The sequence below is a fragment of the Rattus norvegicus genome, chromosome 5, assembly GCF_036323735.1.
Source record: "Rattus norvegicus strain BN/NHsdMcwi chromosome 5, GRCr8, whole genome shotgun sequence".
NCBI classification, from domain to species: domain Eukaryota; kingdom Metazoa; phylum Chordata; class Mammalia; order Rodentia; family Muridae; genus Rattus; species Rattus norvegicus.
Genome location: NC_086023.1, coordinates 129,426,244 through 129,445,639, shown reverse-complemented (window position 1 = coordinate 129,445,639; position 19,396 = coordinate 129,426,244). Strand labels below are relative to the sequence as shown.

General features: G+C 43.0%; 2 protein-coding genes across 14 annotated transcripts in view; one reads left to right on the top strand and one right to left on the bottom strand.

The window, feature by feature from the left end:
• Rnf11 (ring finger protein 11) overlaps positions 1-4,569 on the top strand; it is a 30,729-nt gene extending 26,160 nt beyond the window's left edge. For 5 of the 6 annotated variants that reach the window (XM_063287042.1, XM_063287040.1, XM_039109108.2 and 2 more), the window contains 2 exons: positions 245-414; positions 2,710-4,569. In XM_063287042.1, the coding sequence (XP_063143112.1) occupies positions 245-414; positions 2,710-2,881 (342 nt within the window). In that variant the 3' untranslated portion in view covers positions 2,882-4,569. The remainder of the gene's footprint in view (positions 1-244; positions 415-2,709) is intronic. The other variant, NM_001271224.1, reaches the window with a different exon arrangement.
• Positions 3,861-19,396, bottom strand: part of Ttc39a (tetratricopeptide repeat domain 39A) — a 62,220-nt gene continuing 46,684 nt past the window's right edge. For 7 of the 8 annotated variants that reach the window (XM_063287386.1, XM_063287387.1, XM_008763953.4 and 4 more), the window contains 6 exons: positions 17,962-18,053; positions 16,446-16,566; positions 14,868-14,979; positions 14,386-14,500; positions 13,601-13,717; positions 3,861-13,176 (listed from right to left, as the gene is read on the bottom strand). In XM_063287386.1, coding sequence (XP_063143456.1) covers positions 13,053-13,176; positions 13,601-13,717; positions 14,386-14,500; positions 14,868-14,979; positions 16,446-16,566; positions 17,962-18,053 — 681 coding nt within the window. In that variant the 3' untranslated portion in view covers positions 3,861-13,052. The remainder of the gene's footprint in view (positions 13,177-13,600; positions 13,718-14,385; positions 14,501-14,867; positions 14,980-16,445; positions 16,567-17,961; positions 18,054-19,396) is intronic. The other variant, NM_001415826.1, reaches the window with a different exon arrangement.

Here is a 19,396-nt window from a genome sequence, read left to right as displayed (position 1 = left end):
AATAGAACACTTGGAAAAAGTGTCTTAGCTGAAGATGCCAGCATTATCGGTTGGTCATGGTTAAAGGGGACATTCATCTTTGATCATATTAGTAAGTGTCTAAGGTCAGCGAGATAGTCCTACTGCTGCACTTATCCAGACTCCCACTTAGCTGAGGCCCATTTCCTTCCCGGCCTAAGCAAGTAAATACACCCTCAAACACAGGATTTTAAATAATTAAATGTCTGTTGCATTTCATATTTAGGAACAAGTTCCTGTTCCCGTCTATCATCCGACACCTAGCCAGACTCGGCTAGCAACTCAGCTGACTGAAGAGGAACAGATTAGAATAGCTCAGCGAATAGGCCTTATACAGCATCTGCCTAAAGGAGTGTATGACCCTGGAAGAGATGGATCAGAAAAAAAGATCCGAGAGTAAGTAGCAATTTTATGTATTTTACAAATTTGTGTATAGTTGTGGGTTTTTTCCCCTATGATACTGGAGATTGAACCTAGGACCTTGTACCAGTGTTCCACTAAGCTTTATTTCCAAGTATAAATGCCAGCTTTTGGGATTTGTTTTTTCTCACTTAGGAAGCTTATGGGAATTCTGTATTGGAATAGAAGGGGAATTCCTGCATTCTGACTGTTATAGTTGTTAGTTGTCTATGTATGACAGTTGATAGTTAAAACCATTTATCTAAAATGTGATTTCTGGTAGCTTTGTTTCCAAGTTTTCCAAAGAGTTAAGTCTTTGTAAATAGGAGTTAAACCTCTTTTAAGCTAATTAAAGGTGCTAGGCATTTTATTACCACCACCAGTCCCCTGACCCCTGACACCCATCCCACACACACATACTAGAGTTTTAGGCACAAAATGTTTACTGTAGTCTTATTGAGGGGTAAAAAAATCTAAACTCTGTAATTGTAGAGGTATAGTTGAATAACTTGTGATTCAGAAATAATTTAGCCAGTCGTGGTGGTATATACTTTAGTCCCAGTATTTGGGAGGTAGAGGCAGATGGATTTTTGAGACCAGCCTGATCTCCGCTCATCTCTAGGACAACCAAGGGACTACATATCCTGTCTCAGGAAAAAAAAAGAAAGCGCAAACACTTAAAAAAAAAAACAAAACTTTGTTAGAGTGTGTGGCTGTCTTATTTTTTTCATTGTAATAAAGTAACTGATAACACTTGAACAGAAAAAGGCTTTATTCATGGAACTCCCATCTATCATGGTGGGAAAGGCATGGCAACAAGACTTAACTCTTGTCTGTGTTGGTGGGACTGTGAGGTAGCTGCTCTCACATTGTGCTAACAGACAAGCAGCTGAGAACTAGACTGGAATAACAGTGTTAGTAACTCTCTGCTGCACTGACCAAAGCCACTTAGAGAAATTGTTAAACCAAATTTACTTGGTTTACAGGTTACTGTCAGTCATCCAGGGAAGCTAAGAACTGAAGCAGAGGCCAGGGAGAAACTGCTTCCTGGCTTACTCCCAATATCCCAATATGGTGTGTCCTTTTAGACTATCCAGGAACCACCTGCCCAAAGGTTGCACTGCTCACAGTGGTCTAATGCCCTTCCATATCAGTCATTAATTTAAAAAAAAAAAAAAAAAAAAAAAAGCGTCTGTAGCCATCCCCACAGGCCAACCTGGAGGAATTTTCTCAGTTGTGGCTTCCTCCACAAACACCAACACAGATGGCTAGGTTATGGGCACCAAGGCCTGTCCCTAACTGACCTATGTAAAGGTTTTGTTACCTACCATAGTGTAATAGAGGGAGGGTCCAAGCATCCATACACATGAGTCTATGGGCGCTAGTTAAGCAACAATTAAGACTATTCAAGATTTTAGTGATACGAGAGATCTTTTATAACGTAAGTAATTTATTCAAGCCTGGTGAGTCATTTTATTGTCTTGATTTAATAGGGGCAGCTATTCTAATTGAGAATGGCTTTACCAACAAACGCACAGATCAAACAGGTTTAAAGTTTGTCTGTTTGAGCTATAATGCATTTAATTAATACTGTCACTTAAGAGCAAAGTCTGTCTAGAGCATTGGTTTTGAACCCCTGTAGAATTAGGTTTCTTAAACCTGTAGAAAAGTGCAGTGGACTTGAAAGTGAGTTAATGAAGACAGTTTTAACTTAGAACAAACACAGTAGGCAGAATTAGTCATTTTGTTTTGCTTTTTTCTTTTGCTTTGTGTTTGAGACAACCTTCTATTATGCAGCCCTGGCTGGCCTAGAACTCTATGTAGATCAAACTAGAGTAAAACTCAGATCCACCTGCTTCTGTGTCCAGAATACTGATTTCAGTGTACTACTACTCCGGGCCCGATCATTCTGATTTTACTTGTAGTTTAATGAGTATTATTCCTGATTACTCTGAAAACTCAGTGCAAGGAAGCAATGGTTGTAATTTCCTACCTAAAGCATCATAGTAGATATCTCTTGTAATGTATAACTATTTTCAGGCACAGTATGAGTTTGATCCTTAATGTGGTCTATTTTTCTTTGCTCAGTTTAGTTGCTTTCAAGGCTTATAATTAACTAACAAGAAATCAAAATAAAATGTGAATGTTTCAGTGCTTGCTAGGAAAGGAATTCATTCCGTTTTCATACTTTGATAATGAGGTAACAGGGCAACTTAAATGTTTTAGGTATGTGAATATTTTGATTGTGTGTATTTAGATTAATACTGTTTCACTTCTTCCTTGCTCCCTCAGATGTGTGATCTGTATGATGGACTTTGTCTATGGGGACCCAATTCGATTTCTGCCGTGCATGCACATCTATCACCTGGACTGTATAGATGACTGGTTGATGAGATCCTTCACGTGCCCCTCCTGCATGGAGCCAGTTGACGCAGCCCTGCTTTCATCCTATGAGACTAATTGAGCCAGGGGGTCTCGTCTGACTTCAAGTGAACCATCAGCTTTGGTGGTTTTGATCTTTTGTCACTGAGCCCAAAGAGCCAGGGATTAGGAATTAAGATCATGCACAAAAGTTTCCTACAGATTCCTGGATGGCTGCAGATGTTGAGGAAAGTATGTGATATTTTAGAAACTTAGGGGGAAAGTAGGATGGATGGTATTTTTATGTAAAGCCTTGACCCAGTGTTTAAAATATAATTGTCATCAGACCTTGTTCTTGCTCCAGTACATAGGAATTGTGTAAAGTGTTACAGCAACTGTACATGTTTAAATCGTGTGTGTTGAAGCTTAGGAAAAAGATATAGTTGTTATTTTTCCTAAATGAAATAAGTTTCTTCTCCCACCCAAATTCTTTTCTGAAAAGTTACTGACATTTGGGTCAAGGTTTTATTAAAAGCTACATTTTATAACACTGGCACAAAAAAGTAGTTTTAAGCTTGTTTGCACAGTTCTTTTGTTCCATTGGAAATGGAATTCATTGCCTTAGGTCTTTTTAAATAGTGTATTATCGTTGGGGCTGGCTCTATGCTTGAAAACCAGTTTATTTATAACCTGTTGTAAGTGCTATGTTCTGTTTGCAGTTAGGAAATGCAGAATTCAAAGTGATCTCCTAGCTTGTGAGCAAACTGAGATGCACTATCCCTTTTCTATTAAAAATGAGTTGATGTGTCAGGAAACCAAGGCTAGCAAAGTGGATTTGATATCCCCTTCCTTGTGTGTCTTATTGTTTTGGTTGTTAAAATGGTGATAATTGAAAGTCAAGTTGAAATTCAAATATTAATATTTCTGATTTATTGAGCTTTGAACTATGCCACCATGCTTATGTAAAAATGAAGGTGGCACCATGATGAAACTTAGAGAAGTTTCTCAGCTGTAACAGTTTTGATTCTCTTTCCTGTGACCTCTTTCCCCACCGTCTGGAACCATAGCAAAAGGATACTGCATCTCTTGTTACTGTAGTGCTGGGGTTATTGAAGTTACAGAAACACATCTAGTCTGTTTCACAGAAAGGTATATCTGTTAAGTCTCGCTAAGTGACTGACAGGACAGGTAAATGTGTTTCATGTTTTGCACACCAATGCAGCAGGATTTGTATAACCACATGACTTTATAGTTGTGATCTCAAAGGAACTTCTCCTTTTTCTTGCAATTAATGTAAGAACACTCTAAATCTCTACACGTCTGAAGGATTAGAGGTAGAAATGGTCTAGTAAAGATGTAATGTTTATCCATTTAGCATGTGTTTATTTTTCCTTATGTTCTCGAGGTAATTTGTTCCTTCTACTCAGTGACATTGTAGTTAAAAATGATGAACAGAAGCACTCCACCTTACAAATGAAATGATGTTCTTTTATATTGTGTTGAGTACTTGACTAACACGTTTTTACATACAAAAGCTTCTTGAAGGCCCTCATAATTGCGTTATGGAAGAAATTGTCATAAATAGTTAATTGACATTCAGTCGATTAACTGTTCAGTGTTCATAACCTTGCTTAGTTTCCCAGTGGATCCCATGATGGAAATACTTAAAGATGAACTTGGAAAATACTGAAATTAGATTATCAGGTTCTGTTAAATGGTCACGTATCTCTTGCTTAATTTCTGTTCATTAATTTATATCCACCCAATTATAAAGTAAATTTGGAGGAAACAGCTGAAGTTGTGCCATATTTTTAGTGATAATTCTTTTCTAATCCTTATGTTTTCTAATTATACACATGTGTCATCAAGTATTACAGTCAGACTTTTTTCCTAGGTTCTCAAAATTTGTAAAAAATCCTTTTCCCAGTCTGTCATGTTGAAGGCTTTGGTAAGAATAATACCACCACCACTAGCAACAACAACAACAACAGACCCCTTCTGTCTCAGAAAAGTACTCTCAAATGAGTGCTCTTGGGTGATTGCTATTCCTTTTAACTTTATTCTGTACATAACTATGTTAAGAACCATCAATTTTTAGCATCTACTAAATTATTAAAAGTTATAATACAGCCATCAGTGCTTAAAGTTAAGAGTTAACTTAAGAGTTAACATGTTCCCTAGAATATCAAATCTTTTTTTTAAAAAAACCCACGCATAAACTTAAGTTGTTTTTACACACACACACACACACACACACACACACACACACACACACACACCACACACAGAGTGTTTACTGTTCTGTTTTTCTCTGTGTATGTCAAGAAAAATAAGCAGGTCACCTTAGTGGCAGCCTTTACATATTAAGGAATCAGACTTTAATCCCAAATCATTTTTTAAAACGTAGGGAAGTTTCATGGCATTGTATTTCCTATGATTTAAGCACACACTTAGAAACTGAATAGCTTTAAAGTTTCCTAAAGCAGGTGTAACATTTAGAAATGGGCAAGATTTGTTTCAGTATGGCTCTGGAATTTGAAATGTTTAGAAAACCTAACCAAGGAAAAGGTGCAAGAGAAGCTTATACAAATTGAACTGCTTGGATATACTTTAAATTATGTTTACATTTGTGGTGGTTTGAATATGGTTGGCCCAGGGAATGGCACTATTAGGAGGTGTGGCCTTGCTGGAGTAGGTGTGGCCTTTGGAGGAAGTGTGTCACTGTTGGGGTGGGCTTTGAGACCTTCCTCCTAGCCATGTAAGAGCCAGATTTCTCCTGTTTACCTTTGGAACAAGATGTAGAACTCTCAGCTCCTCCAGCGCCATGCCGGCCTGGACACTGCCATGCTTCCCACCATGATGATAATGAACTGAACCTCAGAACCTGTGAGCCAGCCCCAATTAAATGGTGTCCTTTATAAGAGTTTATGAGAGTTGTTTGGTCATGGTGTCTCTTCACAGCAATGGAAACCCTAAGACAACATTGATACAAGGAATCTCTTAAATTGGTCTTGGAAGACTTACCCTGCCCCTGTGTGTGTCTGTATTATTTCATAAAACAGAGGGCATTGAGGTTCTTTACATTAATTAAAAGTTCCTTCATTAGGATGAAAACTTTTTTTTTACATTTTATTTATGTATATGGATATTTTGACTGCATGAATGTATGTTTGTGCAACATTCATGTTCCTGGTGCCTATGAAGGCCTGAAGAAGTTGTCAGTTACAGTTGTGAGTGGTCATATGGGTTCTGAGAATGGATTACATAGTCCTCTGGGAGAGCAGCCAATGCTGAGCCATCTCTCCAGCCACAGAAGTTAAACATTTTAAAAAACATCTTGTTAAACCAGAGCGACCTGTGGTCTTGACTGAAAGTGGTAAAAAAGATCAAAAGGTAAGTTTCTTAGAAACACTTAGAATGATGCTACTATTAAGTGCTGAGGATATGAAGTTTGGTGGCAGGTCACTTTCCTACCTTACTAGAGGCCCTGAGTTCAGCCCCAGTACCAGCAACAACAAATAAATAGCCTAGTTACATAGGTACAATCTGTACATCTGATTCTGTGAGATAGGATCTTACTCCATAACCCAGGCTGGCCTAGTGCGCTGTGTAGACCAGGCAACCTTATGGTAGTCCTTCTGTATTGGCTTCCTTAGTACTGGGCTTATGGGTACCAATCGCAGCAATCGTTCTTTAGTTATTTGCTTGTATGTGCATGCAAATGTATTTTAACATTTTTTTTTCATTTTTTATTGGATATTTCCTTTATCTACATTTCAAATGTTATCCCCCTTCCCGGTTTCCCCTATGGGAACTCCCTGTCCCATCCTCCCATTCCATGCTTCCATGGGGGTGCTCCCCCACCCACTCTGTCCTGACATTCCCCTACACTGGGGCATTGAGCCTTCACAGGACCAAGGAGGCCCATCCTCTGCTACATATGAGGCTGGAGCCATGGGTCCCTCCATGTGTTGGTGGTTTAATTCCTGGGAGCTCTGGGGTGTCTGGCTGGTTGATATGGATCTTCCTATGGGATCGCAAACCCCCTCAGCTCCTTCAGTCCTTTCTCTAACTCCTCCATTGGCGACTCAGTCCAATGGTTGGTTGTAAGCATCTGCCTCTGTATTTGGCAGGCTTTGGCAGAGCCTCTCAGGAGACAGCTATTATCAGGTAGGTTCCTGTCAGCATATACCTCTTGACATCCCCAATAATGACTGGGTTTGGTGGCTGCATGTGGGATGGATCCATATGTGTGGCAGTCTCTGGATGGCCTTTCCTTCAGTCTCTGCATCATACTTTGTCTCTGTATTCTTCTGTGAGTTATACATTTTTTGCATTTGTATTTTTTAATACATTTGTGAGTATTTTTAAATACATCTTAATACATTCTTAACATTGTAATAATTAATAATCAAACTAATTTTTAACCTTTAGTTTTGAAATTTATGAACACAAGGAAGGTTGGCTTTAAGTTTGGGAAAGAATCAGTTTATGGCTCCTGTTCTAACATCTCAACTAAAACTATCTCTCAAGATGACTCTTAATAGGTGCTAATTTATGTTTAAAATACAATCATTGTATTATATATAATCACTGACCCATATGATAATTACCTGAAGTATCAAAAATGATCCCTGAAAGAATTTTCATTCTTTGTACATGCCTGTAATCCCAGCAATTGGGAGGTGAAATCAAGAGTATCTGAGTCTAAGGTCATCCTCAGTTACTTCTGTGTAGGGTCTCAATTTAGTAACAGACTCTTCTTCCCTTGCAGAGAGACAATACATTTTTCACATTCTCTCTAGTAATTACACGTCTGTTAAGATTATTTGGGCTTATTTCCAGAAGGTAGTCTAGATTTGCATAATGGTGGTAGAGAAGTCACAGTAGCAGATGAAGGAAGCTAAATGATTCCACCTTTCATCTGCATGCACCTAGGAAGCAAAAAGCAAAAGCTGGAAGGTGGGGTGAGCTGTAACCTAACCTACTCATGAAATACTGACAGTGCGGCCAGCGGGAACTGATCGGAGAGCTTACGGGGGGCCTTATCAAACTACTACAGTCTCTTCAAGCTATTGACGCACTAGCAGAGTTTGGGATAATTGGTAGATAATCCTTTCCCAAGCTACTGTAACGTAACGTTTGCTTTGATGCATTGTGTTTTGTTTCCTAGCTGATTGCAATTAAGAGTGTTGGAGGCTTGTCAGTTATTTGTGACTGACGCCATAGTCAAGGCTACATAGGCTTCTTGCCATGTGTTCTGTGTCGTCTTCCCCGCTGCTTTAGTTTTGTTTTGTGTGTGCTACATACATGTGTGTATACAGGAAGGTCAAAGAGCAACCTGGGGTGTTGAAGAGGTTCCATTTGGAGGATGATAGCATCCTTGTATATCTTTAAACTTCATTTCCTCTGGATCTAGTTTGGCTTTAGGTCCTCAGTCTGGAACATCAGCAACTTTCTCTCCTTGTGCCTGCTCTCTGCTCCGCATTTCACACACATTCTCCTTCTCTCTTTCTCCCTCCCACCCTCCCCCCTGCTCTGTCTGTGTGTGTGTGTATGTGTGTGTGTGTGTGTGTGTGTGTGTGTGTGTGTGTGTAGGTGCATGTAGTGCCATAAGGTATGTAAGGGCCAAGGATAACTTTGCACAGTTGATTCCCTACTTCTACATGACTATGAATTCTTACCAAATGAACCAGGCGATCATTGTTTACTTAGCATATTGAAACAGCATTAATTTCTTCTAGGTCTAGTTCTGGTGAGGAAGGTACAGTATTTTGGTAGTGTTTTAGACAAGCCAGAAACAAATGTTGGCCATTTTTAACCCCAGATAATCCATTCTTGACATAGTAGCTAAAATGCTATAAATCAATTGAATGATGTCATTCTCCAGCTTAAAATTAATAGCTTCCTGTTTGGCTGAAAATAAATCCAAACTGGGATGAAATGGCTGTCTTCATAGGACTGCCATCTAGCCTTTTGTACCTTGTAAAGTGCCTCAACCTTTTTACATTATGTGCCTTCCCTCTAGCTTTCCTCTGTACATTGTCTGTGGCTGACTACTTCTGAACTAAACAGCACACACTTATTTTTACTCTGACTGTTCTTTACTTCCTTATCAGAATGAGCTCCCATAGAAGTATACTTGTTTTGTAAAGGAAAAGAGAAATCTGACCATGTCTGGTGAGGAGGGAGGTCTGATGAACAGTTGGAAGCTAAGCACAAGGAAACCAAAGGCAGGTGGATCTAGGCCGGCCAACACTGCACAAGGAGACCCAGTCTCAGAAGGAGCTGAGAGGCAGCGAGGAAGAACAGCAGCAAATCGGTTGAATTGCTACCTTCTTAGTGAGCCAGTCTCTAACCAGTGCTTCAGGAACTTGAGTGCATCAGATTCATCTGGAAGACTTTGGGGCTCTTGGCATATAGCTTCTAGATCTGAGAATGTCCTTAACAAGTTCACAAAAGATGCTAATAATAGTCTGAGACTTAAACTTTTGAACTTGTTGCCTAAGTGATAGATGCTGAGCCAGGCCAAACTTGTCCCTACTCTGCATTTTGCAGACTAGGGTTAAAAGAAACCCTTTATGCTGCTAGGACAGGAGGCCTGAAGTGCCTGTCATATATCCTGTCATGTAAAGAAGCCACTTGAACAGAACGCCTAATGCAGGAGCAAACCCAAAAACCAGTGGCCCTAATGGCAGCACTAGAGATGGCCTAATTTAGTCATACCAAAGCCTGCCTCCTCTGTGGGAACTGCTGGGACTTATTTACATAATTGTTATCATTGTCAATAGTATGAATCACTTGGCGGGCATGTAGAGTAATAATTATTGGAATTAGTTCTTTTACTTGTGGATCCCAGGGATCAAACTCAGGTGGTCAGGCCTGCGTGTCAAAAACTGAACCATCTTGTGGACCCCCAGAGCCTTTTTTTAAGAGTCTAGCAGGCATTACCTGTGTGTTTTAACAACTAAAACAGGGGGTGCCCAATGAGCAGGTGGTAGTTGTATCTGTAAAACAGTCTGGGCCTGCTGGCCCACAACTTTCATGTGAGTTCTCACAGGATCTGAGTTTGAAGCCAGCCACAGCTGCTACATAGTGAGATCCAGTCTCAAAAATCTAAAAGCAAAAATTGGTGTTCTGAAACCCAAGATGGGCTTTGTACTCCAGAGCTATCTATCGTGTTTTGGTCTCCCAAATGCTGAGATTGTAGGCATGAGCCATCACGACTAAAGGCAGTTGTAACTGGGGCCTGGAGAGATAGCTCAGCTGTTAAGAGCATGTACTTTCACAAGTTCCCAGCATTCACTGGGCATGGCGGCGCACTTGAGTTCCCAGCATCCCAGACAACTCTAGGGAATCGTGTGTGTGTGTGTGTGTGTGTGTGTGTGTGTGTGCGCGCGTGTGCATATCCACCGGTCTCTGTTGCCACAGTGCTGGACTAGGTGCGCTTTTCCATCTAGCTTGCTTGCTCCCCCCCCCTTTTTTTTTTAACATGGACGACTGGGATCTGGGTTTAGGTCCTCATGCTTGTCAGCAAGTTTACTCATGAGCCACCTTCTCAGCCCCACTTTTAAGTGTTGGTTTTGTTGAATTTAGATCCTCTCAGTATTCCATGGTAGCATGCAGAATAGGGACCCATGTCTTATGTAACGTGTTACAAATATTTTCAAAGGTGGAATTGGTGGGTACCTCTTCCCCATGAAACTTAAGTCAGTTAACAATTTAGCCGAGAATGGGCTTTAGAATTCAGCTTCAGCTTCAAGTAGTTGTATATTTGTGATCCATAATGGGTATGTGATCTGTTAGGCAAGCTTAGCCTGTGTTTTTACATCTTTTAAAACATTCAGTCCCTCACTTAGGATTACAACTAGTTTGGTAACAACTAGCAGATGTGAGCATTTATTACTAGTTTTTTCCATAGAACATAGGTGTTCCCTTTGTTTCAATGATTTGTTGAGACAGGGTCTCAGCCCGTGCTGACTTTGAACTCAGTATGTAGCAGTGTAGCAGATTTCCTTTATTGTTTTATCATTTGTTTCTTCAAGGCAGGGTTTCTCTGTGTAGCCCTGGGTGTCCTGGAACTCTGTAGACTAGGTTAGCCTTGAACTCCTGAATGCTGGGATTATGCCAACACTGCCCAGCAGAAAATTCCTAACCTTCCTACCTGTACTACTTGAGCACTGAGAATTTAGGCATGTGTCAGCATGTCCAGCTAGATATCTACAATTGTTAAGTGACCCTTACTATGGAGGAAAACAGCCCATCCTGGCCATTTGCAAGGTGTTAGCTGTGCCATCTGCCTATCAGTCTTGTCTACTGGCAACTGTATGCCTCTAGTTATCAACTGCCTTTATGCAGTGGAAACAATTATAGTTGCTCATTTAGGAATGGATTTTCAAGTTTCCAAATGAAGTTGGTTGGTTGTAGGTTTACCTGTGCTAACCTTAGCAGAAAAATACCTTTTAACTTTGGAAAGCAGAAGCTGACGGGAACCCATCTATGATTGGATTTCAGAATCCAGCCTTTTCATTTACCTGCTATGAGGACATCAGGAAATGGTTGTTGAAGAGGTACTCTGGAAGGCTGTGTATTTGCAGTAAAACGGGAGATTGTTGGTTCCCCATCATCTTAGAATTAAAGAGTTCTAAATTAAATGGGTTTGATCGCTTTGCTCAATGGTCCCAGCCTGCTGAGACTTTCTGAAGGCTTCTCCTCATGTCATTCTTACTGGGAATCTCTTACCTGGACATAAGCCAAGCCTTGGCTTGAGGTTGGCCTTCTGGGGGCCTAGTTTTTTTTTAGTTTTGCTGTTCATGTAACAACTGACTTGGAAACACTCCTGCTCTGACTTGAGAGATAAGGAAATTGGGAAACCTGCCAAGATGTGTGAGAGCTGATAGGGACCAGCATACTGCCAACCACCCTGCAGACCAGGGAGCGTCTGAGCTAGACAACATAGCCAACGGCCCATGCAGATCTGACACAGTTGCTGCTCCCCTGCCAACTGGTCCATTTGTTGAACAGTGAGGCACACTTGCCCTCTGGGCTTCCCAGCTGTCCCAGTCTCCTACAGGGAAGAGGTGCTGTAAAAGTCTGTACTAGAGAAGAGGAGCTTAGAATGACTCAAGACATGAAGGAGCCTAGGACAGGATAGGATAGGATTAAGAAACCTCTTTCCAGGCTATCTCAGAAGCTACAGGTGGAGTACAAGAAGCCTAATCCACTGAACTGTCATTAGCCAGACTACAACCAGGGCAATTGAGGTAAAAATTGGCTAGTTAAATGAAGTCACCAGGAAATCGGCAGCAGCAGCACACAGTTTAAAAGAGAAGCAAAAGCAGTCTTGTAAGCTGCAGTTTTACCAACCATGTGTTAGTGATGTGACCAGTGCTGCCTTGGCATAGTATCCAGGCTTTAGAAAAAAAACATACTTGTAAAGGGTTTGTCTGTAGAAAGGGTTTTTTTTTTTTTTTTTTTTTTTTTTTTTGTGTAGTTCTGAAGAAAAAAAAAAAGCTTTAAGTGAGAAAAAGGATCATGATAGAGTGTTTGTTTTGACTGACATTATAATGTGGGCTGCAAGCCACAGAAAGCTAACAGGTTGTAGAGTAGCCTCCTGTTGTCTTAAGACTTTCCTTTCAATTAAGCACCTCATCTGGCTTCAGACTCCAAGACTGGCCTTGAGCTTCTGATTCTCATGCCTTTTTTTTTTTTCAATTAGAAGACAAATTTATATGAAAACTCAAATTTTAAATGTTAGCAACTTGTTTTGTTTTGTTTTATTTTTTTTAGACCCAGTGTCTCATTGTGTAGTTCTGGCTGTCCTGGAATTTGCAATGTAGAACTTTGAAGCCAAAGTCTCAGATGCTAGGAACTCCTATCCTCAAAAGCTGAGGTTTGAAAAGCAGTTTGGCCTTGGATAACAAGTAGGGAAATTACTTCCAGATCAGGAAGTAAACAGATTAACAGGCAGTTAGAGGGTTTTGTTTGTTTTGGGGGGGTAGGTTTTTTTTAAACACCAACTATAATCCCATCAATGTATTCTAAAGAAATGTAAACTGTTCATACATTCTCTTAAACATCACAGTGTAAAACAGGTACCCGTATGTGTGAAGGCTTTGGCCACACTGGTAAAAAGGCTGTCTTTGCTTCTGCACAGACATTCTTGTGCAATCCCACTGGAGCACCAGGTGGACCCCAAGGAAGGGCAGGGTAGGGGAGGTGATCTTTTGAAATGTTTCCAGGAGCTCTGTCCAGCCCAAGAGTGCTGCAGAAAGCTACAGGGACACTGATGAGACTGGGGATCTGCTGCCGTCTCCTAGGGAAGATCTGGCCTGCAGTGTGGCTGCCTGGATCCGAAAATGTGTCCTTGACTCCATGGAGTAGTTCTTGTAGTTTTGCCTAAAGGGGAGAAAAGGATCAGACAGGTGAGGCTGGGCTCCTCTGGGAGGTGTGTCATATTTCAGTTCCCCATCTGAGCTATGTAAGACGCATCCCCATTCACAGACAACTCAAACTCTAGTTTTCAAGGATTCAAGACTAAATTGAGCCCTGCCCAATGGAAGGGGTTACTCTTACCACTCTTGGTCCTGTTGGGGACTTAGGTCTTTATACCAGCTCTACAGCTGGCTTAGGGCGGGCCATTCGTAGTTCACTTCCTGTCTCAAGAATTCAGCCAATTATTTGTAAACAGAGGGAAAAACTCTGTTGTAACATGTCAGAACTGTTCCCAGAACACTGCCTTTGCCAGCAGCCTCACTGTTACCTGGGCACCTCAGTTCGGAGGGAGCACAGATAGGAAACATGAGGATTGACCAAGCCTTACTTTGCAGAGTCTAGGAGTTTGATGGCCTCTTCATTTCTGCCTTGCTCCATAAATAGCAGGGCCAGCTCCAGTAGAGCATTTGGAATCAAGTAATGGTCATATTTAATTTTCTTTTCACTGCAAAACAGAAGCAGACATGGCCCACCCTTCAGGTTCTCTCCACAGCTTTCTCAGAACGTCAGCTCCTTGCCTTAGATAGAAAAGCTGGGACCATCTCCAGAGCCTTCAGGCTGACTTAGCTCACCCCCCTGTTTCAGTCTCAACCACTTTTTCTCAAGGTTGGTCTATTAAACTGGAAGCCTGTTCCCTATCTGGGTATCTCTGACCCTTGCCCCATTCTGTCCTAGAGACAAACAACACCATCTTCCTTGCCATGTCCTTTCCCGACCATCTGCAGGACAGCTTATCTCTGTAAAGACAAGGCCCTTCTTAGCCTGGCCTTTTTCTCTAGCCTTCTAGGCAGGGGAGGTCCTCACTGTTGACACCAGCTTCTGGTGTGTATCCTGAGCCCAGGCACACTCCACTTAAAACTTTCCCCTTTGTTTTTGTCTACCGGCTAAACTTCTAAATTAATTTATTAATTTGTGTTTATATGTCTTGACCTCAAACTCTTAGAAATATTTCTGCCTCTGCCTCCCAAGTGCTAAGATTAAAACCATAAGCCATAAACATCAGGTGTCTCTCTGATAGCCTTTCCTGATATCTTATCCTGGCACAGAGGAGACATCAGCACATGGATGGTGAATGAGTTGGAGTAGGAAGATGGAGCAGCCAGAAGCACTTACTTTGCAGAAATGCTCCTGAAATTCTCCTCTGCCTCTTGGATTCGGCCCAGGTATTTCAGACATAGGCCTTTCAGCAATTTGACCAGGCAGTCGTCATCTGCTGAGTACTCATTCTCTGAGAATAGAGATGTGGGAGAACAAGGTAGGCTTGCTTACTTCTGCAACAGTTACTCAGGGAGCCCCTCTGTGGAACCCAGGACACAAGTGAATCAAGACAGGATTCACCTCAGGGGACTCACATCTGAGAAGAAAAGACAGAAATTGAGATAATGGCTCCAGAGTGAATTAGGAGTGATTGGAGGAGGCTCAAGAGAAGGCCCTGGACAAGAAGACAGGGGACACTTGCTTAGAAGACCTAACACTGGTCTTCTAAAAAGGCTGGTTAGTAGGAGAGCGGGATGAGGAGGACATTTTTGGCAGAGGAACCTTGATCTCTAAAGACCTGACCTAGCCTGTCAGGATCAGGAGCCTGAGGTAATCACCTGGGCCCATGGCCAGCATCTCTTCAGCTTTGGTGATGACTGCCAGCATCCCATCAGTGAGCTTCTGCTGCTTCCCAATCACAGCATAGCCGTTCCAGATGTACATCATCTCCTGAGAGTGGGAGGGGCAAGTCAGTCCTAGGTCTCTGCCTCAGCAGGGCCTCAGTTTTCCCATCTGTAAAACAGGCAGCTCCGTTCAAAAGGTCTTGGCCCCCTCCTAGCCTATAAAGTTTTAGGATTGAGGGCATTGTGGAAGCAGCCTTACAAGGGGTTCTATAAGGGTTTAGGCCCACTGCCGATAGGTTTCAGCTACTTCCCTACTGTACCTTGCATGAATACTATCATACCCTCTCTCTATCCAGACTCCTTCCCTGAGGACGAGGCCATGACCAACACTGCTCAGGGGACCCTCCTGCTCCAGCTGGCAGGGCCTCCCTTGTTGGAGGTTGCTACTAAGCATCTCAGGACAGTGGCGCCTAAGACTGTCCCTTTCCTCAACAGCAGCTCGAGGACAGCAGCCTCATCAAAGTTAGGAAACATCTTGATCGGCAGGAAATTCATTAAATTTTCACTTTCAATGACTTAGTAGCTGAGTCCCATTTCCTAAACTATCACTTAGGTAATGGATACGGAATGCAGTTTCTATAGAGCCCTAAAGATGTTAGGGCTCTTGTTACACAGTAGATTCAGGTCAGTGTTCCTTAAGTCGCTCTGTGGTCTCGAGATAGAATAACGGCTATAACGGTTCTAGAACCAGAAGTACATAGCCTGCCTGTCCTTCCCATGACTTACTCAAGATCACTTTCTACAGACGTCATAGGTATAGTCACTTCGACCCTTGCCACAGTACCCCACCCCCATTCTGATAGCAGTAACTTTATTATACATCTGAAACTAATTTTCTTTTTGAAACAGGGTCTCTTGTATCACTGTGTAGCTTGACGATAACCCCCTTGCCTCTACCTTCCACATGCTGGGATTACAGACATGCACTGCCACACTCAGTCTGTAAAATACTGTAAAGACCTGACTTTACAGGAGGTAGAAGGACCCCTAAGGTTACACACTATTGAACAGGAATGTTTACCCAGCAATCAGAGCAGAGCAGAACCTACTTTTCTGGACTCAGCTTATCTGATCCCAGCTCCAGTGATTCATGGAATTAGCCTAACAGTGGTCCTGGATTTAGGCTCTGGAGCCTTTACATCCCTGAATTCAAGTTTTTTACTTCATCTGTCTAATCTGTTCAAGTTATTACTGACCTGCTTTACACCTACCATGAAGTCAAACATAATATGGCCAGAGACCTCAACCTCACTTCAGAAAAGGTTGATCTAATAAGGATGACTATGCAAATAGCAATTAGAACCCTGGGACAACAGAACAGTCATTGTAGGAACAAGACAGCCAGGTGATCCCTCTGCTTGGGGCTGGGGTGTTATCTAGTATCTAGAAGAGCTGTTCTTCTGGCCTTGAGGTCCACCTGCACCTGCTGGCGGTCTCCCAGCCCAGGTGATGGTGAAACCCTTTCTAGTCCCTTCATCCACCTTCTGCCCCAGAGACTCTCTTCCTACCCACCAGAGCAGGGATTGGCAAGGAGATGGGGTTGGGGGAGAGGTAGCGCCTGGACTTCCGGATAGCAAACTTCTCTGTGGGTAGAGATTTCCCAGCAATCTTGAGCTTCAAGCCTGGCACAGCCCTGAAGAAAGAAGGGTTGAGGATGCAGGTCAGTGGGAGAGCTCCTGCCTAACATGTCCAAGTCCCCAGCAACAAAAGAGCAAGAGTGTAGGGAGAACAGGTCTCCAGTCTTTGCCTCTCTAGACCTCGGTTTCCACACTGTATGATGAGGGGACTCTTAAAAGTATTTCAAGGTGCAAGCCAGCCTCTTATGGCTCATTTCACAGTTCCTGCATGACCTGATTGCTTTCGAAGGTGGTTGAGCAAAGGTTCCAGAGCTGGCAGAATGTATCTAGGTATCTTCTAAGCCTGCCTCCTAGTTATCTCCCCTGTACGCCCAGGCCATCCTGGGAGGGCCCACAAAAGTCTAATCCCAGTTTCACAGGCATGACCAACACCCAGAGAAAGGAGGGACCTGCACAAACAGCTCAAACCCTTAATTAACTCCAGCCTCCTGAACTGTGGCCGCCTCAGCTGTTTCACACACAGCCGGGCATGCCTTGACTGGAGCCTCACCCACTACCAGCTGCCTGGCCACTGGGTGTGGCTGGGATCTCAGACCCCAAGCTCTGTGGGCTCAGGAAACAACTGGATGGGTGAGGCCACCTCAGGTTCCTTGCTGTGTGTTCAGTGCAGAACCTTTCTGGGTCTGTTTTCTAATCTCAAAAGTATACCTGCTTTCAAGATTGGGAGAATTCTGTGAGCTGGGGCCACGGTTTGCTCTAGCAGAAGGCACTATGCACATAAAGTGCTGTCTTTCAGCACTAACAAAGGCCTGTTAATGAAGTTGGCCAGCCTCATCTCCACATGGGAGGAGAGTTCTAGACACCATCCTCCAACTCCAGGTTGGACTCACTAACCTTTTGACTTCACCAAAGGCAATAAGTGATTAAAAAAAACAATGAAAAGATATTTGGTTCCAGGTTCTACCCTAGGGTCTTCAAATACCTTTTCCAGTTGCAAAATTAGCCTGCTTGTTATTCCTTTCTTAATAGAATTGTCCAGCTGGGCAGTGGCTTTAATGTCGGTTTGATTCAATGACTTGGGCTGTGCTTCTCTCTGTGGTTTTAGCAAACTCAGCTGATAGAGAGTTCTTACCTCAGAGTCTGGTGGCTTAAATGAAAAATGTCCCCTACAAGGATTTGAACTTGGCTGCTAGTGGGTGGTGCTGTTTTAGGGACAGGTTTAGGAAATATGAGTGTGCTAGAGGAAGTAGGTCTTTGGGGCCAAACTCTGAGAGTTCATGCATAGCACCCCCCACTTCCAGTTTTGCTCTCTGCCTTGCATTTGCAGTTGTTACCATGCCCATCCCTTTCCCACTGGCCCCCGTTGTCATCCCTGCTGTGATGGACTTGTCCGTGGTCGTGGTGCTTTATCACAGTAAGACCTACAGCAGGAGCACCGTGGCGGGGCCCACCTGAACAACTCCACTTCATCGTCCCCGAATGGCTTGTAGTCTTCCTTCCCAAACATGCTGAGGTAGGCAGCCTTCATGTAGATATAGGTGGCCTGTGGGAGACAGCAGCAGTGAGGCACGAGCAGCCCTCCCTCTAGTCACAGTGAGTGCCACATGAAATTCAGCCCTCACTGTGGGTCCACAGAGATTTATAATGACTAAGCCCCAGGGACGATGCTGAAGCAACTGAGGAGCTTAGGGGTGGGAATTAGGTGCCTGCAAAGCAGCCTCCCTCTCCATCTTGGCCCCAACGAGAGAGACCTGAGCAACATGCGGGCTTCTGAGACGGTGCAGACAGGGTGAGTATGGAGGAGAGCTACTGGAAGCAGTGACTGCACGTGGGAAGATTTGGAGTGGAAGTAGATAGGTAGGACATGCATGGGACACAGATGATTCAGAACAGTGAACAGGGGACCCTCGCAAGGCTCAGTGATAGACCTACATCACTCACTTTGCACCGTCATCTCAATCCACCTTAAAGAAAATGTCTGCAAGGACCTTGCCTGCTAGATCCATAGGCCACCTGACAGGGAGAGTAGGGAGCCCTGCTCCAGCTGCAGAGAGGCCACACCCCATAAGCAGTAAGTATCACAAGACAGACAGGAGCTGAGGCGTTTGCCTCAGTGCTGCCCTCAAGTGGCCAAGTTTCGAAACAGCTGCCTCCCAGGACAGCTCTGCCAAAGAAAATGCCTGCCAGTGGCCAAAATAGAACTGGAGAAAAAGAGATCATCAGGACATCCGGGAATATTCGCCTGCACCATCCATGTTGGAGCACCCTCGGCTGGCCTACCCTCCAATCAGCTAAGCTCCGTCTTTGTGGGTGTGTAATGCAATCCCCTCACAGGACCTTTAACACGGTGTCCCCCTTGTACACCACCTATAGGTCTCCTCTCCCTGACAAGGGTGCACTGAATTCCAGGGACAGTAGCTCCCGTCTAGCTTTGCTTTATCGATTGAATGCCTGTGAGATATTAATTTAATAAAGACATGGCTGAGTACATATACACTAATTCAAAATCAATTTCATAAGCAATGGAGACAGACTCTACATCCGTCACACCCAGGAACATCTTTCTTATTAGAACACTGCCCCCAAACAAACTCAGTTTATTTGGATTTTTAAACTAAGAATTTAAAACTGACAGTAGGGCTTCCAATTAGTGTAAAATAACCAGGTCAAAAACCATGTCTGTTAAATGACTATAAAAGGTCTAGCAACCAATCAGCAAATGAGTTGGGATCTGGGCATGGAGAGTCTGTAACTGCAGCAGCTGGGAAGTCGGGGCAGGTAGATCATGAGTTGAAGTTTATTCTTAGCTTCATTGTAAGTTTGAGGCCAGCCTGAGCTAAGTGAGACCCCATCTCTTTTAAAAAAAAAAAAAAGGAAAAGGGGTCA